This window comes from Carassius carassius, chromosome 24, assembly GCF_963082965.1.
Source record: "Carassius carassius chromosome 24, fCarCar2.1, whole genome shotgun sequence".
Taxonomy (NCBI): Eukaryota; Metazoa; Chordata; class Actinopteri; order Cypriniformes; family Cyprinidae; genus Carassius; species Carassius carassius.
Genome location: NC_081778.1, coordinates 22,987,874 through 23,007,681, shown reverse-complemented (window position 1 = coordinate 23,007,681; position 19,808 = coordinate 22,987,874). Strand labels below are relative to the sequence as shown.

The 19,808-nt window shown below is 35.3% G+C and overlaps 1 protein-coding gene and 1 long non-coding RNA gene across 14 annotated transcripts; one reads left to right on the top strand and one right to left on the bottom strand.

Annotated features, from left to right (window-relative positions):
* Window positions 1-1,615: 1,615 nt before the first annotated feature.
* Window positions 1,616-13,262, bottom strand: LOC132103218 (transcription elongation factor A protein 3-like). 13 transcript variants are annotated; one of them, XM_059508128.1, is made up of 17 exons: window positions 13,028-13,261; window positions 12,288-12,350; window positions 11,838-11,943; window positions 11,110-11,218; window positions 10,754-10,918; window positions 10,572-10,667; window positions 9,716-9,802; window positions 9,069-9,152; window positions 8,844-8,951; window positions 8,657-8,746; window positions 8,351-8,440; window positions 8,086-8,205; window positions 7,923-7,976; window positions 7,389-7,448; window positions 7,167-7,232; window positions 7,010-7,081; window positions 6,359-6,863 (listed from the first exon to the last, which is right to left on the bottom strand). In XM_059508128.1, the coding sequence occupies exons 1-17, from the start codon at window positions 13,094-13,096 to the stop codon at window positions 6,713-6,715; spliced, it is 1,590 nt and encodes a 529-aa protein (XP_059364111.1). In that variant the 5' UTR covers window positions 13,097-13,261; the 3' UTR covers window positions 6,359-6,712. The 13 variants fall into 13 exon arrangements, with proteins under 13 accessions (XP_059364124.1, XP_059364114.1, XP_059364122.1 ...); XM_059508131.1 differs by lacking the exons at window positions 10,572-10,667; window positions 10,754-10,918 and having other exon boundaries at window positions 6,346-6,863; window positions 13,028-13,262; XM_059508129.1 differs by lacking the exons at window positions 7,389-7,448; window positions 7,923-7,976 and having other exon boundaries at window positions 6,358-6,863.
* Window positions 2,888-4,829, top strand: LOC132103219 (uncharacterized). The gene is made up of 2 exons (XR_009423349.1): window positions 2,888-3,175; window positions 4,737-4,829. It is a non-coding gene; the product is annotated as an uncharacterized LOC132103219 (long non-coding RNA).
* Window positions 13,263-19,808: the final 6,546 nt, after the last annotated feature.

Genomic DNA, 19,808 nt, shown 5'->3' with positions numbered 1-19,808 from the left:
AAACAACAGGATTAATTAATAACAGGATAATGACTTTGACTAATGACTAAAGCTTCTCAAAAAATATATATGTGCATATTATATATTGATTTTAATCTTTTTTTTTTTTTTTTTTTTACCTGTTTAGCTATTATATTAAAGCTCATTACAGTTCATTCAAACAATCTGCCTAGTAACAAGGTGAAGAACAATATTACAGTATTATTTACAATGTTTTTTTTTTATTCTTATTATGCTATAATCACGACATCACTAACTGAGTCTTAGTTGTGAACTTTGGACAGAAAAAAAAGTGTATAGGGAAAAGAAGGAATTGTCTTGCACCACAAAAATTATTTCTCGAAAGCAAAAAGATGGTTTTACGAAACTATTTTGAATTCAAAACTATCTTTTCTACTTTTACTTAAAATTTTAAGTCAACATGTTACTAGCTGTGTCTCTGTAAGCATTTGTGAAATTCAATTAGAGAAAATTGTATTAAAGTAGATCCTACACCAATTTTTCTGTGCACTCTTGAGGAGTCAGTGAGCATATTTTAGTCTTACCTTGATCTGTTTTTGTATTCATTTGTCAAAGCCTTCATATAACTACTCAATCTAAGCATCAAAATGACTGAGGAGCTTTCTTACCTGCAGGGCATCCAATTATCTCCTCAAGCCTGAGAGAAATAACTTGTGCTTTCTGGGAAGCTGAACACTGCACAGCGCTGGCATAGTTATCCACTGCTTCATGCTGTCCTCTCAGTGGCATTTCCTTTTTTACCACAGGAAATGCTGTCAAAAGTGTAACATCCATTAACAGCCTTTAATTCTATTTGTTTGTAATGAGTGAGCACCCTGGTAAACTGAGTAATGAAACTTGAGTGAGGATTCAGTGCTAAAAGGGATAATTTCACACAGACTTACTCATCTCATTTCAAACAGTGCATTGAGGATAGCAGAGACCAGAGTACTTATTAAACCCAAAATATAGTGACGGGGCATCATTAGCGTAGCTAAATGTGCGTTAGTAGGAAATGCCCATGAATAACGACACACGGGGCAGACTTTGACATTATAATGAAATAAACTTCCCACTATTATAGACGAGGAAAAATGGCTCTCACTCAAACTTTATTAGTCTTCTTTTATGCGAGTCACACGGTACAACGGCAATTTATTTCTATTGTAAAATACTAGATAATTTAGGTTTCAAAATATAGCTTGTTTTAGTAATAACGTGAGCAATTGTGACAATGGATTCCATCATAAATGTATGTTGTTTAACATACGTAGGCATTATAACCGTCTACAGAATAATAAAGTTGGATAATTTAATCTAATAGTGACTCGCTCTGTATTTTTGAGAATTTGACAGCATTATGTGGAGCTGTTGAATCAATCAGCACTGCAGTTCTGCATCTCATAATTTAATTATTTGTGTGCAGGTGTGTGTGTGTGTGTGTGTGTGTGTGTGTGAGAGAGAGAGAGAGAGAGAGAGAGAGAGAGAGAGAGAGAGAGAGAGAATGTGTGCCGTCTACATGTGTGGGATTTTCTGCTTCCATAGGGCCAGCAGATTGACAAGCACACCAATCATATTTGATGAGCTTTATGCAAAAATACTACTACTACTACAACAAAAAAAATCAATAACAATTTATTCAAAGCAATATTACATTTATTATTTGAAGTAAAACAAGTTTTTGTTTTTTTTCCCCCTCTACAATATTTTATTTTATCTTAATTTATTTGATCAACATTATTAAAAAATAAAAATACATCCATTTAAAAGAAATATTTGTGTTGTAATATATAGCTGCTACATATGAGATAGATCAGGATTCTCTTCATAAATGTCATGTTCAATTTTCAAATTCAAATTTCAGTCTTTGCCGTTTAATATCTAATTCCAATAAGATTCTGTATAATAAACGGATTAATCACATAAAAAAATGAATTCTGCCATTTTAAAAACAGTATAAAAGCGTACAATTTAAACAGATTTACATTTCCTAGGTAATGAATTTTCACTTCAATTATGAATAAACAGAACACATTCTTTGCAATGCTGTGTTCCTCTGTAAAAGTTGAAGATTTAATTTACATATTATGAATTTAGGGCCATTTGCTGGTGGAATAGAATATTATATTACTTTATCTTCAAAATAAAATAAAAAAAAGAGGAAGAATCCTACATGGTCATTGTTCTTGGAGTCCTTGCTTCAGGTTAGCAGAACTAGAAAAAAAGAGACACTTGTGTTACTTACTACTGTACAATGATTTGTTTCTAAATACAGTACATAGCAAATACATAAGCTAAAACATAATTTTCTGACCTTCCAGCGATTACCACATTCATTGCACAACACAAAGGTGGTCATTGGTTCATCAGCACTGCGGGTTTGCACCTGTGAATGTACAAAACATTTATCAATATATTTATTTTCACAACTAATGAAAGAAACAAATCAAAAATGGAAGCAGGTGTTAGTTCATAAGCACATTTCACTTCCTTTCTTATTACAAAGGAAATTTTTAATAAGAATTTTCTTTAAATGACCACAGGCTCATTTAATGGTTCAAGCAGGCTCAAGAGGACTCTCAATTTCAAAGGTTCTCCAAAGTGACAACCTGAAAAGTGAAACCTTTTTAAAGAGTGCATGACTCAGATTATGATTAGTCATTCTACTAGGTTCTTATGCATTATAAATATCTAAAGCTAACAATCGCAAGATAAGTTTGATTGATGTACCTGGTTGTAGGTGCAGTTTTTCTTCCTGCACTTGCCACACTGCAGCAGGTCAGTGGTGGTTCCTCCAGTCTTTGCCATTTGATGTTCTCGGATGGCCTCCTGGGTCAACACATTCCTCAACTGTTTCAGCTCATCACTAGCCATCTCCTACAACAGCAAGAGCACACTATTATTTATAAACAGTGGATGAATGCATTGACTTCAGATATATCATCTTTCTGAATGGAAAATATCTGTTTGACAACACAATTTCAAAGGCTAACTCCTGTGATATTGCACAGTATAAAAATATCTGAAAACACTGTTTTTATGGTTTTAAGCATAAATATAATAACATTTTGGGCAAATACCTTACTTAATTTTAAGGGTAGGTAGGTAAAATGAATACTTTCAAGAATCCATTAAATTCATCAAAAAAAAGTATTGATATTCTCTGAAAACAATTGTTAAAAAATACAGGTCCTTCTCAAAAAATTAGCATATTGTGATAAAGTTCATTATTTTCCATAATGTAATGATAAAAATTAAACTTTCATATATTTTAGATTCATTGCACACCAACTGAAATATTTCAGGTCTTCTATTGTTTTAATACTGATGATTTTGGCATACAGCTCATTAAAACCCAAAATGCCTGTCTCAAAAAATTAGCATATCATGAAAAGGTTCTCTAAACGAGCTATTAACCTAATCATCTGAATCAACTAATTAACTCTAAACACCTGTAAAAGATTCCTGAGGCTTTTAAAAACTCCCAGCCTGGTTCATTACTCAAAACCGCAATCATGGATAAGACTGCTGACCAGAAGGCCATCATTGACACCCTCAAGCGAGAGGGTAAGACACAGAAAGACATTTCTGAACGAACAGGCTGTTCCCAGAGTGCTGTATCAAGGCACCTCAGTGGGAAGTCTGTGGGAATGAAAAAGTGTGGCAAAAAATGCTGCACAACGAGAAGAGGTGACCGGACCCTGAGGAAGATTGTGGAGAAGGACCGATTCCAGACCTTGGGGGACCTGGGAAGCAGTGGACTGAGTCTGGAGTAGAAACATCCAGAGCCACCGTGCACAGGCGTGTGCAGGAAATGGGCTACAGGTGTCGCATTCCCCAGGTCAAGCCACTTTTGAACCAGAAACAGCGGCAGAAGTGCCTGACCTGGGCTACAGAGAAGCAGCACTGGACTTTTGGACAAATTTTGCATGTCATTCGGAAATCAAGGTGCCAGAGTAGAAGAAGAGTGGAGGAAGACTGGGGAGAAGGAAATGCCAAAATGCCTGAAGTCCAGTGTCAAGTACCCACAGTCAGTGATGGTCTGGGGTGCCATGTCAGCTGCTGGTTTTGGTCCACTGTGTTTTATCAAGGGCAAGGTCAATGCAGCTAGCTATCAGGAGATTTTGGAGCACTTCATGCTTCCATCTATGAAAAGCTTTATGGAGATGAAGATTTCATTTTTCAGCACGACCTGACACCTGCTCACAGTGCCAAAACCACTGGTAAATGGTTTACTGTGCTCAATTGGCCTGCCAACTCTCCTGACCTGAACCCCATAGAGAATCTGTGGGATATTGTGAAGAGAAAGTTGAGAGACCCAAGACCCAACACTCTGGATGAGCTTAAGGCCACTATCGAAGCATCCTGGGCCTCCATAACACCTCAGCAGTGCCACAGGCTGATTGCCTCCATGCCACGCCGCATTGAAGCAGTCATTTCTGCAAAAGGATTCCCGACCAAGTATTGAGTACATAACTGAACATAATTATTTGAAGGTTGCCTTTTTTTGTATTAAAACCACTTTTCTTTTATTGGTCGGATAAAATATGCTAATTTTTTGAGACAGGCATTTTGGGTTTTCATGAGCTGTATGCCAAAATCATCAGTATTAAAACAATAAAAGACCTGAAATATTTCAGTTGGTGTGCAATGAATCTAAAATATATGAAAGTTAAATTTTTATCATTACATTATGGAAAATAATGAACTTTATCACAATATGCTAATTTTTTGAGAAGGACCTGTATATGTACATTTTAGAATTATTATTATTATATTTGATCAATTTCTTAAGGAAGTCTGGATATTTTTACTGGAAAACAAGACAATGCCTTTAAAGACAAACTTAGATTTTGATTTTTGATTTAGATTTTTTAGATTTCCGATTCGTTTTAACTGACTAATGCATATTTTTTTTATTAATTTAAATTAAGAGGTCTAAAATGTGCAGTTCACCTCAGCAGTCATGGTGGCAATGCGTCTCAACTCGATGGCTCCAGCTAAGACATTTTTACGCAGATTGGGATTTTTGGGATCTTTGAGATTACTTATGCGGCTGCGAACTCTGTTCTTGTATTTCATGTCTAAGGCTTTTATCTCCTGGTAGATATGTAGCCAGAGGAAGACAGTTAAGGACATCACCTTGCAAACATTACACAATATATTCAAGAGGATTCTGCACTTAGTTTGACTTAGTCAACACATATGTTTCCTAAGGATATGATCCTCAATTTCTGCTGCCATGGCCTCACAGTTTGCCCCATATTCTTTGTAGTCATCTAAGAGGAAAAGCATATTATGAGTATTAAAACAATATATGTCAGCATGTCTGTGTGGTTGTGAAATGTTTGTCATTGTTTTGTGTACCATCTGTACGTAGAGCAGCAGCCAGCATTTCAATGCATTTGTCCCTGATGGATTCTCCAGTTTGCAGGTGAGGAGATAAAGGACCCAGACCAGAGCTCAACGACGGGGAAAGGGGGCTTGTGGGTGTTGTGGGCGTCCTTGGGGTTTCTGGTTTACTCTTGCTGTATGGGGAATACAGGAAGAAGTCTTTAGTTCTTTAAATGTCCATGTGATGTCCAATTGGCTTTCAGTTAAACCAAGGCATAAAAAAGGACAATTCTATTTCCTTTAAACTTAAAGCTGGATTACACTACACGACTTTTGTGTAAATATACGCCCCTATTATCAGTCTGGTTCAGTGAACTCTAGATGCCAAAAGACTGTGAAATTTGATCAGTTGGGGTTGACAGATCACAGAAAATCATGTCATGTATGATGGACACAGACGATTTTAATATACTTTTTTTTTCATTTGTCATGCATCTCCTAGCAATAAGTCCCATTTTCATGCATAAGTTTGTAGTCTTTGGAACAACTTTAAGGTCTGGTAATGTATGTGATCGTCAGTCGTTTAGTGAATGATGTAAAGTTTTTGTCTGCAACTAAATGATTCCTAGTGTCATCAAATCTACTCAGATTTTAAAAGTTGTGTAGTGTATTACAGCTTTAAAACATGCAATGTGCTGAAAAAAAATGTGTTCCTGGTCAAAAATGAACAGCCTTTTAAAACTAGATTGTAAATCTTGGATCTAAACTTTGTCAACTTGATTTCTTAAAAAAAAAAAAAAAAAAAAAAAAAAAAAAAAATTATATATATATATATATATATATATATATATATATATATATATATATATAATTTATTTAGTATTAATATAACATAATATGAAATGTGTCATTTTTTTTGTAGAATGGTCTTTTTTTGACAAGGAACACAAGTGTAACAAGATTAGGGGAAAAAATTCCCCCCAAAAAGTAAAAGAAATATCAGTTTTGGGGAGGAAGTTATTCTCTGTGTATGCAAAGTCAGTAAGTTTTAGTCCAATGTGATAACATTAACTAGTATTTTCGGGAAAAAGAAAATCCTCTCTGGGTTCAAATGACCAGTAAAAAACATGAGGGTTAAATGTAATCAAATTTAAGCATTTAGTGTGAAAGTCATAGACTAAAACAACAGACTTAAATAAATCACACATGCCAACAGTATTATGTATTACTGCTATCTGTGGAACCGCATTATTTTTCTGATTTGTTGATTTATCATTTGAATGGATTTTGTGGTGTATTACAACTGGGACATTGAGTCGGCAGAATTTGAAGTATATCTGAGCGCATCCAAAAGCATAAGAGTGAGAACATAATGCCACTATTGGCAGAGAACTCCCTGAAAAATAATAAAGCCATATGAAATGCTGCTGGTCACATCCAAATGATGCTTCTGTAATTTTAGTTCTTGCCTTTCACTAGATTTCTTGCCCTGAGGTGAGCTGCCAGACCTTGAGTTAGTAGAATCTCTCCTGCAGAAATAAAACATGAGAGTTTACAACAAACATAAGTGAACATGAATGAAGATGTATTTTTGTTAAAAAAAAAAAAAACAGTAAGTTAAAAAAAAACTTTACTGTTGCATTACAAAACTAGCTGCATTACAACCACGGGTTACCTCTCCAATTTAAGTTCACTTGATTGTCGTTTCAAAATGTGATGGCTTGACTTGGAATCAGTAGAGTCCTTACTGCAGTGAAAGAGTAAAACACAAATGCCTGAAAATGTCACACATCTTTTCAGCATTTTTAATGATGAGTGATGCATGAGCAGACCTGTCTCTCCGTCCATCCAGGCTGAGCTTTCTAGAATGGAGCTTTTTGGACTCTGTGGAGTCTTTTCTAGAAATAAAAGTAGAATTGGGAATAAAAGTGACAATGTGTATTGTTTTAATGAACACAAAGAAATTCGCCACCATCCTCAAACTCCCAAGTCTAAATGGGAATAATGCATGCACTTCTGCTGCCTTCACTCTGCTGCAAAACATTTTTTTGAACCTCTCAATCTTGATCTTCATTGATGGCCTTTTGAGGGGTTTACTGTCTCTTGTGTCTTTTCTGAAAAAGAAGCATTGTCTCAGTGCTATGGAATGGTGACCAATTATTATCACTACAAAAACGTAACTCAAATTAAATTGTAAAAAATTTAAATTCTGTCATCATTTACTCTCACTCCTGTAGTTCCAAACCTGTATGAGTTTCTTTGAATATAGCGCACAACTAGTATGAAATACTTTTATACTTTAAAGATGCTTTTTAAAGCATGAAAGCTCCAGTCTCCATTCAATTGCACAGAAATAGCAACAAGTGCATTGTTTAAGAATTGTCTTTTGTCTTCCACTGAAGAAAGTAAATCATACCGGTTTGGAATGACGCGAAGGTGAATAAATTATGTCAATATCCCTATTTTCGACTGGACTATCTCTTTAAATTCATAACATCAACAATTTAGTTTAGATGTAACCCTGCAACTTCAAGTTTAATTTCACTCAACAATGGCCTTTTCCAAGGCTTAGTACTCATGCTTCTGACCTATCTTTCTCATTGTGTTCAGAGGTCTGTCGCTTTGGGTCTGATGTGTCTTTCCTAAAGTGAAACAGCTTTAGTTATTTTTCAGATGATGGTACTAATCAAGTAAAAACACAGATGCACAGCCTTTAATATCAACATGCTTTTCAGTTTGCCTGACCCTAACCTTTCTTTCTCTTTGTCTTTCTTTGTGTCTAATGCAGGACGTTTTGTAGGTGTAGGAGGCTGAAGATGGAGAGGAGCAGGAGGGAGATGGAGAGGAGCACCGGGTTCAGCTGTTTCTTTTCTAAGCATAGAAAGTCACTGATTATTTATGTGATCAGGAACATTGTGCACGGTTAGAACACAGTGTTACGCTGAAATGATTCTGCAGGGACTGAAAGATTGGCAGTACTTTCTTTACTCAAAAAGACAACACACCAAGCGCTGACCTCTCTTTCTTCATTTCACGTTTCTGAGGAGGATGTAGATGAAAAGGTATAGGAGGAAGAGGGGCGTTCGGATCAGGTGCTTTTTTTGCCCTAGGCAACATATATACAATTTAAATGTGGCATTACGAAGAGAAACTTGAAGCACATGTTGTGATACTAGATCATCTAGTGAACTAAAAATGCCAATTTATCGTTTTCTATCAATTGAGCGCAGAATAATTTAGAGCAATGACTGCTATTTTAATGTATTATACTGTGCTTTATCACAAAAGAGGTCAACGATCTTGAACTCAAAGGTGCTCAGACCTTTCTTTGGGCTCTTCTTTTGATAGACGTTTGGGAGGAGGAGAAGAAAGAAGAGGAGGAGGAGGTGGTAAAGTTTCAGAAGGAACTTTCCTGTGAAGATAGATATTTGGTGGTGACTCTGTATGTTAGCTAATGACTTTTATAAAGAATACAGATTCTTAACACATTCTTGAGGGCAATCTCTGACCTTTCTTTCTTCATGTCTGATGTAAGCTTAGGGATAGGAATAGGAGGAGGAGGAAGTGGAGGATGAGGGTGATGATGAAGAGGAAAAAGAGGATAAGGTGCATCTCTCCTGCATGAAAATAAGCAAGTCTCATTGAAATGTTGATTCAACATGAAGAAGTTTGCTTATATAGAAGCTGAAGTTTTCACGTCACACAGTGCATGCACTTCTAGCACAATGTCCAACCTTTCTTTCTTTCCATCTATGAAGAGACGTTTATGAGGATGAGCCTGAAGAGGAGGAGACTGTAAAGAACCCTGAGTGTCTTTTCTGTACAAGAAATACAAACATCCTAATTCAGAATTTAAACTTGATATACACTAAAGTTTGCTGTGATCTTTTTGAAAGAAGTATCTTATGCTCATTGAGGCTGCATTTCATTTTAATATTATTTTAAAACGACATTTAATCTTGTGATGACAAAAGTGAATTTTCAGCATCATTACTCTCTTCAGGTCTTCAGTGTCACATGATCCTTTAGAAATCAGTCTAATATGCTGATTTGGTGCTCAAGAGATGTTTTTCATTACTATAAATGTTGAAAACATATTTGCTGCTTAATATGTTAAAATCCGAGATCATTTTTAATCAGGATTATAAAATATAATATTTGTACTGTCATTTTTTTTTAATCAATTTATTTGTACTGTCATTTTTTTTTATCAATTTATTTTTTATTACTGAACCAAACTTTTGAACTGTTTCTGTTCTAAATCAACTATCACTGTAGGTAATATGCAATAAAACCAATAGACTACATCAGAAAACAAAACTATTTGCACTCAAATTACATGTTTGTAATGGACATATATATGTATGCAACACGCTCTGACCTCTCTTTCTTTGCATCTATCGATGAGCGTCTTAGAGGGTGGGAATTGACTGAAACAGGAGGGAAAAAATCAACAGGAGCATCTTTCCTATATAAAAAAAAAAAAAAAAAAAAAAAAAAAAAAAAATTTCATTACTGTTTCCACTTGTACACTAGACAACTAGAGCAGCAAAAGAAATCATTACTCCAGGGTCATGCACCATTCAGATCTGAAAACAACTTTTTTTAAAGTTAATTCCTGAACTTGAATTGATGTAGCAAACATGATGCAGAACTGCAATTCGAAAAATACAAAATACACTACCTTTCAAACTTTGGGGTCAGTAAGAATTTTATTTTTATTTTTTTTATCAGAAAGGATGCATTTAATTAATCAGGTGACAATAAAGACATTTATAATGTTACCAAAAATATATTTCAAATAAACACAGTTCTTTTGAACATTTTATTTATCAAATCCTAAGCATTACAGACTTTATTCAAAAACATAAAAAAAATCTTACTCAACCCAAATTTCTGAACTGTAGTGAATGTCTAATCAGTCAGCTTAAACGTGTATTTTCAGCAAAAAAAAAAAAAATTGGTAAAAAAAAATTATGATGCAATTATTTTTGTTTTGTTGCGTTACCAATTAAATTTCTCTGTTGGGTGACTGTTATGTTGATTTTGTTTTGTAAATTCCACTACTTGTTTATTTGAAATTTAATTCAACATCCTACTGGACATGAATTGAAAAGCCAATTCTTAAATTCCCCCAACAGAAGAACCACACAGTTGCAGAAAAAGGGCATGGCTGCGTGTTTTGTTGTGTGCTATGAGTGCTTCCTCTAACCACAGTCACATGCACAAGCCCTAACCTCTCCCTCTTCACTTCCACAGACGGTGAACACTTGGGGGGTGGAGATGAATGCGTCATTGGGGAAGGAAGTTGATCACTGTTCATTTCATCTTTCCTAAACAGAATACACATAAAATTTCTCAATCTAAAGGCAGAGTTTTGCAGGGATAGAGGGGCTTTATAAAGCATCGGGCTTCTCACCTCTCTCGCTCCTTTTTATTGTCAATAGTTTGTTTCTCTTTTTTCTGCTCACTTTCTCTTTTCTCAATCCTGAGCTCTGCATCAGGTTTTTGTCTTCTGTGTTTTTCATCAAGTTTCTTGTTAGAGTTTATGTCTGGTTTAGTTTCCACTGTTGACTTTCGTGGACTGACGAGACAAACAGGTTATACTTCTTTACGCAAACAACAAGTCTTTACTCACATCCTCTTTTGCAAAAATCAATCTAAGTATAAAAAACAGATCAACCCCTGGTATGTTTAAAGGAAGAGATTCAATTACACTGTATAATAAGCCGTGTCTAGAATACTTCCATATTTTACCGTTATCAGCAAACGTACCTGGACTCTCTCTCAGGTGAGGTCCTGCTGGGTGACCCTGATGTCTTGCTTGGATGTTTGCCATTCTTCACCTCATTCAACCTCTCAGACTTCTGGTTTTGAGCTGATTCTGACAAAGACAAAAAAGCATAAATGCATAAAAACATAACATTTTAAGACAGCTATATGTGAATGGCATGATACAAATGAGGGCAGTATGAACCTTTTTAAACTTAAATTTTTTTTAAGAAGCCTAGATTATGATATCGCTGACTTTTGTCATTGTTAAGTGTTACATTAGGTCAGATCTGTTACTGTCAATCGTTTTAATCAAGTTCGGATTGTTTTATTGTGTTAAAGAAAATCTGAAAAAAAAGAAGCCTAGAAAAAAAAAAAAAAAAAATTATATATATATATATATAATTTTTTTTTTTTTTTTTTCTAGGCTTCTTTTTTTCAGATTTTTATCAGGCTCCTATATTTATATTCAGTTATTTCACTTTAATAGCCTGGAAAAGGACCTGCACATTGCAATAAAAGTAAAATGACTCAACCTAAGCATAGGAGCTTGATAAAAATCCTAATTTTAGAAGAAAATTTCAGATGGCACTTAGAGGCTTTTGCATCTGAACTCTTCATATATATATATATATATATATATATATATATATATATATATATATATATATATATATATATATATATATATATATATATATATATATATTTCTTTACAACATAAGCCCTACCCAAAAGCTTCTTCCAGTTTTTGATTAGCATCTTTGCCAAGTTCACAACATCTTCGTCTGTGCAATGCTTTCTTATTCCGTTGACAGACATGCCAATTCTTGTATCCTGGAACAAAGTAAATCTTAAACGTTAGACAAACAAAAGCAAAAGCAGTTGTCTGAGGTACCAGACAACCACTTACTGTGATGCTAACAAGAACAGCTGCATTTATGTAACAAAATGTACTAATCTAGATGATGTGTCATATCTTTCTCATTCTTTGCAAGTCTTTTAAAAAAAAATCTCTATTACATTTCAAATTTAACTTTAATTATAATTCTCTCCATATTATTCTGACATGGATTTTTAGGTTTTGCACAGTCCAAACTGATTGCTGTTTGTGATACAGCTATAATTCCCTAAAGGAATCAATGTATGTCAACACAACCGATCCAGCAGAGATACTGTACCTGAAGCAGCTTCAGTGTCATGTTGAAATCTTTCAATTCTCTCAGAAGATCTAGAGCTCCGTCCTACACAGAAAGGGGGACAGATAATTCTTTTAGTATTTTTTTTTCAATTATTTAACTACATAATAATTGCATTCATTTTGTTTTTAATATAATTTTGTGTTTTTTTTTACGTTATAATAACTCTCAGGCATTTTTGCATTTGTGTTCCAGAAATGCAAGCACTAATTCATACTGGAACAACACCAGGGTGAGTAAATTATTGTTTTCATTTTCAGTTTTGTGTGAACTATCCCTTTAAATTCTGTGCGCGGGCCCCGTGCGCGTGAAAGTATGTGTCGGCCAAAACACACACCGTCTTCACGACCTTGTGCCATTTACTACAATACATACATGCTGTTAAGAATTAACAAAAGGTGTCAACAAAACTCCGTCTGTACGGATCACCTTCGTCCTCGTTCTTGTCGCTGCCCTGAATAAATCTAAAGTAAATCTGCGCAATCCTCAGCCAACACCTGTTGTTACAAATGGATCTCTGTAGTCCTATTACACACACATTATGGTCTCTCACACTTGAAACAAAATTTAACAACACTTGTGCACGCCTGTATCTAAATTAAATATGATTAAAACAGCATAATACACATGCGAAAAAGGTTAAATTAGTTATTCTTTAGCAGCATGCACAGAGATCGCACAAACAAACAGCATAAAGCGTTGCGTCAAAATTAGGATCTCACCATGTTATTTCTAGACACCATCTTGTCTAGTTTTTTAGCAATCCGCAACAGGTCCTCCTCTCGCGTCATTATGTGCGCATTAATGTGCTTTTAGTGAAAACGTGATGTGTTTATAATACGTTATGGCACATAAATCTTAATCCAGCGTTAAATGTACTAAGTTTTGTTCACACGCATAAGTTACTCCTGCACGTCAGTTGAGCTCGAGGGGGCGGGGCCTTCGGGACAGTCGGAGGTGTCAATCAATTCATCTGGATTTACGACAACTCCTAAATATAGACGATACCAGGGGCGATAAAAGTTGTGTTTTTCAAGAAAGACATTTGCAGCAGACATTTTTTTTAACTTGGGTCCGAAGTATTTTGTAGTTTTAATCGCTAATCAGACACGTTTGTAAGCATCATTTTCCATCGGGGACACATTGTGGTGAGTTAACGCTTTATGAAAAAGACGTTACGTGTTGCTATTTTAACATTCTTGTAGTCTGTTATTTGTATGTTTACTGAATGTTATTTAAATGTTTATTGAGAAGCTCAATCTTTCACAACTCTAATTTGTCTGGACATTTGCAAGCATATCACTTGCCACGTTATTAAGTCAAAGCATCAGGCAACGTGTGAAGAATAAAGACAGTTTTGGGGCATTTGGTTTACCACACACACACACACACTCACGATGCGTTACATGAGTTGAGCAGCAGATGGCAGCACGGTGTAATATAATATCAATATCGTGCTGTAGGAAAGCACTGCAGTGAACTCAAAATACATATAAAATATTAAGTTCACCCAGAAATTATAATTTACTCACCCTCATGTCGTCTCATGACCTTATTTCTTCTGTGGAACACAAAATGAGATGCTTAGCCCTGACAGTCTTGGTACCCATTCACTTTCATTGCATCTTTTTTTTCTATATAGTTAAAGAAGCAGTCAACATCCTCTTTTGACGAATTTACATTTTATATTTCTTGTGGTAAAATAGATAATTTTCATAGACATTAACCCAGAGTATTTGTATAAAATGCACAATTTGGATTTATTTTGCAGTTTGTGGGAGGGTGATGAACCCTCCTACACTTTTCATCACACTCTTTCTGTAGGAATATTGTGAAGCAAGGCCTGGAGGTTTTATTGTCACTCACTCAAATGTGCAAAGCATGTTTGAGAAGCTAAACTAAAGCTCATTCCATATGGGGTGACCTCAGATTACATCTGTCTAAAATAAGGCAGCAAATATATTGTGGCATTTTTCCCACCAAAATGTGCACAGAATGCACCCTCACCATAACACCAGCAACATTTCATGGACCCTGTATATACACAAATATTCACAGCTTACTCTTAACTTACCTTTATATGTGTACACTTCCTGTCGTCCTCCAATGCCTTCACCCTAAATAACCTCTATGGCTTCTATGGTTGCACAAATTATATAAAATTATCAACATACATTTAAAATGTGCTGAATTACAGCAGGTTTCTGGAAAACAGATCTATCATTACCCTCCGAAAACACCCCACATCAGTCAGCAACTGCAACCAACAGCAACAGACAGACAACTTGCCTCGAAGGCCTAGTTTTCAAACCACAAAGTAAAAAGGAGGAGAAAAAAAGAAAAGACTTGAAAAATGGTTTTCGCTTTGATGACCTCCCGCTTCAATTTTATGACAAAATAATGAATCCACCAGTACCCACCTACAGTGTCTTCTCAGAGAGTTTGTGGTGTCTTTACCAGTTATAGACACAAGACGCCGGACTCCGGCAATTATGGAGAGTCTGAGATGACATCAGACCAGAAAATGAATGATTTCACCGTGCTTCAGGTTTTTTTTGGGTGCAGAGAGCCCCTGTAATAAAATGCAAAGATGCTAGGCTGGATTGCCATGGCATGCACACCAGCCTCTGGTTAAGGGTGTATTTATAAAATCTCAGCAAAAGAACATTATTTTTTTTTTGGTTACGTTGGATAGTTCTGAGCATGTTCGTGTGCCAGTGTTTTTAAAGGAAGTGATATTGAGGATTGGAGGCACTCCCACGCCAGAGACAGAACTAGTGCTTTGTATACAGCATGCCTGGTTGAAACCACAAAGGTGTGATTGTCATTACATCTGAGAACAGATGTATATTACAGGAATAGTTTACCCAAAAATAAAAATGTGCTCAAAATGTACCTTAAAGTTATTTGCTGACCAATGGATTGGGTGTCGTCAGAATGAGAATTCAGTCATCTGATTAAAAACATCAAAATAATCCACAAGTAATCCAAATGCCTTCAGTCCATCATTTAACATCTTGTGAAGTGAAAAGCTGCATGCTTGAAACAAATCCAGTATTCATGCATTTTAAATATTAACTGTTTTAGACTATTTTCACTTATGCTTGATCTGTATATTTTTTAACATTTGAACATCTGAACATATTTTTTCTCAAGAAAAGAAATCAATATTAGGGATAGAGGACTCTCATTTTAGCCTGAAGTAAGATGAATTGGTTTATTATACACACACTGCTTTTTCCTTCACAAGATGTTAAGTGATGGACTGAAGCTGTGTAGATTATTGTTTATCATTGTATTATTTATTTTAGCAGCTGTTTGAACTCTTATTCTGACATGAATGATGAAATCTGTTTGGATGAAGAAACAAACTATTCCTTTAACAATGTTTCATTCAGCATAATTAGCCTGATGTAGCTCGCATGCTGCAAACCTTTTTGAACAACAAGATCAGACACTGCAGTTCATTAACATACAATGTGTGTCCATGCAACTACAGCCTTTTAATTAAACGTCACTCACTCATGATTCCTGCATGCTGTCATTATAAGCAGTCATAGACATCATTTGCTTCAAAAAGGGAACTTGCAATTGGCAAGACATGCCTTTGTGACTCCACAAACAATAAACGTTATAGAGAGTTAAAGGCAGAAGTGTGTTAGTGTGTAAATCCCCTCTTAATCTCATTTCCCTACCTATCTGCCATTAATCCTTCAGTGAGAACATCCACATACATAGCATACAGTTTTCCTGCTGCCAAATGTAAAGCATTTTTACCACCTACAAACTCAGTTTCACTTATTTCTTAATCAGCTTAAAAGCTACTAATTAGCTTGAGAGTTTCACTAAGGTGAAATCTTTTAAACTGGCATTGAAAACAACTTCTAGTCTCACACTGTTGTCTCACAAGGCAGTTTCTGGAAATATTTATTTGCATTTTTTAATAACACACACACATATATAACATATATATAAACAACTATATGTCTTTTTTCATGGTTTCAACAAACATATTAAGAAGCAGATCTGTTTTCAACAATAATAATAAGAAATGTTAATTGAACACCAAGTCATCAAGTGATGTCTGAGGTATCATGTGACACCGAAGACTGGAGTAATAATAAAAAAAAAATCAGCTTTACCATGACAGAAATTAATTACAATTTAAAGTATATTAAACTAAAACAGTTACTTTAAATTTGAATAGTATTTTCACAATATTACTATTTTTACTGTAATTTGAAAAGAAAAATGCAGCTTTGTGAGCATAGGAGAGTGTTTTGATTGATGTCATTTTGACAAAATGTGTAGTTACTGCAATTGTAAAGCAATACAGATAATTATTATTGCCGTGTGTCAGTTTTTAATGCACCAGCTCCCGTTTGTTTTTGCAAACTTCAAATCCAATTTTGGATCTTCTTATCTGGATTCATTCAGAGAGATCAGCAGAGTTCATCAGACTTCGTTTATACTCGAGTCTGTAGACGTCTCACTGTCATTCACACAAATCTGATGGCACAGCATTTCATTAGTTGCATTAGCTCTTTGCTGATGTGAGAGAAAACTGAAAAGCTTTTCTGCCTTCTCTGGGCTGATGCCAGCATATTTTGTGTTAGGAGGATAAATGCAGACCCCTAATGCATGTGTTGAAGTTATCTGCATAGGCTAAGTATTGTACTGACCACTAAGAGAACCATTTGCTTAGCCTTTAAAACATGTGTTAGTTTTGACCACTGATGCCAATCATTTAAAAAGAGCACTTGTATCCTAGCAACACCTCGAGACTAGACGTGCCCTGTGAAAACACACTTAGCTCATTGTTATAATCTGATTAGCTCACTTTAACTCCTCTCCTGTGTTTATGACCCTGTGAACACTCTCTTCTATCACCATGACACACATCCTCCCCAAGACCGCTGTCAGGTCAGTAAAAAGGAAATGAATATTTTTATTCAGCAAGGGTGCATTAAACTGATCAAACGTGACAGTAATTAGATCAAGCAAATATGTTGTTTTGTGCAATATTATGTTTCTATTGATATTAAATAAAAATATAAAGAAGCATGACTGTTTTCAACATTGGTTTCTACAAATGTCATTCTTTTTTTTTTGAAAATTTTATAACTGTGTTTTAAAACGTTTTACTTCACTTGAAGTGGGCACTTCATTGCGCTCAATTCAACTTTTTTAATAACTACTTTTCCCTACAGAACACGGAAACTTGACCCCTGGCCTAGTTTTTGTACAATTAGAATTTTTGTGTTGAATATTAGAATCTTGAATTTGGAGTTCTATATTTCTATATTCTAAAACCTTTTAAATTTGCAGCAATTTTAAAATCAGAATATTTACAACTAATTTTAACTCTAAATATATATATTTTTTTCGTTTTGTTGAATGACACATTTAGAGTTATAACTAAAAAAACAAAACTTTTTTTGTCATTTTTCTGTCTTCCTTCGTGAAATCACTTCATACCTGGATGCTTGAATAAGAGCGTTTTGGAGGTTTGCATGGTGATTGGCAAAGACTTTTTCAACATCTTTTAGAGGCTTACAGAAAACAGACAGTTGGGAATAACTCACAAAATCCCCAAAGATACTGGATCTGTTGAAACAAAATGAGCTTAAACAGCATGCTACCTCTCTTCACAAATGATGCCTAACCCTTGTAAATCGCTGAGCTTATGACTGTGTCTAAACTTTGGCAGTAACAAAATGAAAAGAAAATGCGTTGTTGTAAAATATAAATGATGACAGGGACCCCAAACATAGTTAAACTGTTCTTTCACATTTGCACAGGATTTATAGATACCACATGATCCTTTTAGTCTAGAGGAAGGGGTCCCCTCTCCAAAATCTCTGATGGAAAATCTCCATAATGGCTTTAAGTTCGATCCCAGGTCAGAAGGAAAGAGCCTGTTAAACGGGGGTACGGGTGATGTCACTAGAGAGAGGCCCATGGTAGCTGATGTCATGCGAGAGGCTGTTGGCAGGGTAACTGTCTAAACACATCCACAGACCAGATGAGATGTAGTCCGTAGTGACTTTTGCACATTGTGCTACCTCCTTTAGCGACCCAGACGCTAAAAGACGAGGTCCTGTGACTCGCCTCCATGGTCAATTTGCTGAGGGTGTTTTCCAAATCAGCGCAAGTGGAGAAAGAGGCCACTGAGCACAGAAGCAGAACATTCTCTCAGTGCTTAAGAGGAAAAAGAAGCAAAATAATATGTTGTTAATAGCTTACTCCATTTTTCACCCTTTTATGACAGAAAGAAAGCTTTGTGATGAGGTTTTTTTACATGCCTTTTCAAAATTACATTAGCGACTAAGATTATAGTACTAGATTATTCAAGGGGCTTATGGTTTGCAGCTGAAGTTTAGATAACTTCTCTCAAGCAATGTTTCACACAATTCCATTAATGACTCATAAGTTGGCCATTGCAGTAGCTGTTTCTGGTGAAATAGTTCACAGTTGGAAGAGAAGCATCCTCTCAGTGGACCTTCCAGAACTAAAATTAGAATCAGTGGACTAATGTATAAAGCAGATTTTATTAAAGGCAGAGGTGCCTCTGGAAGCTTGACTCCAGGGGAGCAGTTAAACTCGGTTTGTGATCTGATTATAATGGTTGAAACAGTGTTCTGCTGGCCATCTTCTAGTATAAACATAAATTAAAGTTTCTGAGATGGTCATTAATTAAATCAACAGCTGCAAATTTATTATTGACATGTCGATTCATAAATAATATGTGATTTTTCAGAGTTTTCTTGTGCAAAGTTCAAACTGAAAACGTTTAAGGCCTTTCATATGCAACACATTTTTTGCATAAAGAGAAGTAAGAAGAAAAACAAGAAAGGCTAATGATGCTCTTTATTCAACGGTCAGGAACAGAAAAATAGACCTAATGGAGTCGACAAGAAAACAGGCAGAAGTAAGGATATAACAGAGGGTGATTAGAAAGAAACAGGCAGAGATGCAAGAGGGAGAGGAAGACATATCTGATCCGATCAAATCCCCCTTTGAGCTCTCAAGCGGAGGAATCCAGGGTGCAGCGTTGCATCATCACTTTGAGTCTCTTGGATATCAGCAAGTGGTCTCATTATCTTCTGAAGGCTTATCCGTTCTCTGCAACAATCACACAGCTGCAAAGACTGAAACTTGCTTGCTCTCTAATTGGCTTTGTCTGGAATGGAATTTAACCAAACTGCACTGCATACACTCTATACTGACTACTTTTTAATGTACATGAATCATGCAAAAAGAAACATTTCAAACACCAGTATATACAGTAAAAAAAATACTATAGTGTATTATTGGCACATGACCTCATTGTTATTATTTCAGCAATGGATCTATTTATTTTGAAAAGATTTTTAATTTTTTTGAAAGAAGTCTCTTAATGCTCACCAAGGCTGCATTTATCGGAGCAAAAACACAGTAAAAACAGTGATACTGCGAAATGGTATTTCAATTTAAAATAACCGTTTTCTGTTTTAATATTTT

What these genes read in the sequence shown, in the direction of transcription:
- LOC132103218 (XM_059508128.1), bottom strand. Translation starts at nt 13,096, where the DNA reads ATGACGCGAGAGGAGGACCTGTTGCGGATTGCTAAAAAACTAGACAAG. An exon ending in AAACTGGAAGAAGCTTTTGG is followed by an intron (nt 11,219 to 11,837) that starts GTAGGGCTTATG and finishes TGTCTTTGTCAG; the next exon opens with AATCAGCTCAAAACCAGAAG. An exon ending in GAACACAATGAGAAAGATAG is followed by an intron (nt 7,449 to 7,922) that starts GTCAGAAGCATG and finishes CTTCTTTTTCAG; the next exon opens with AAAAGACACAAGAGACAGTA.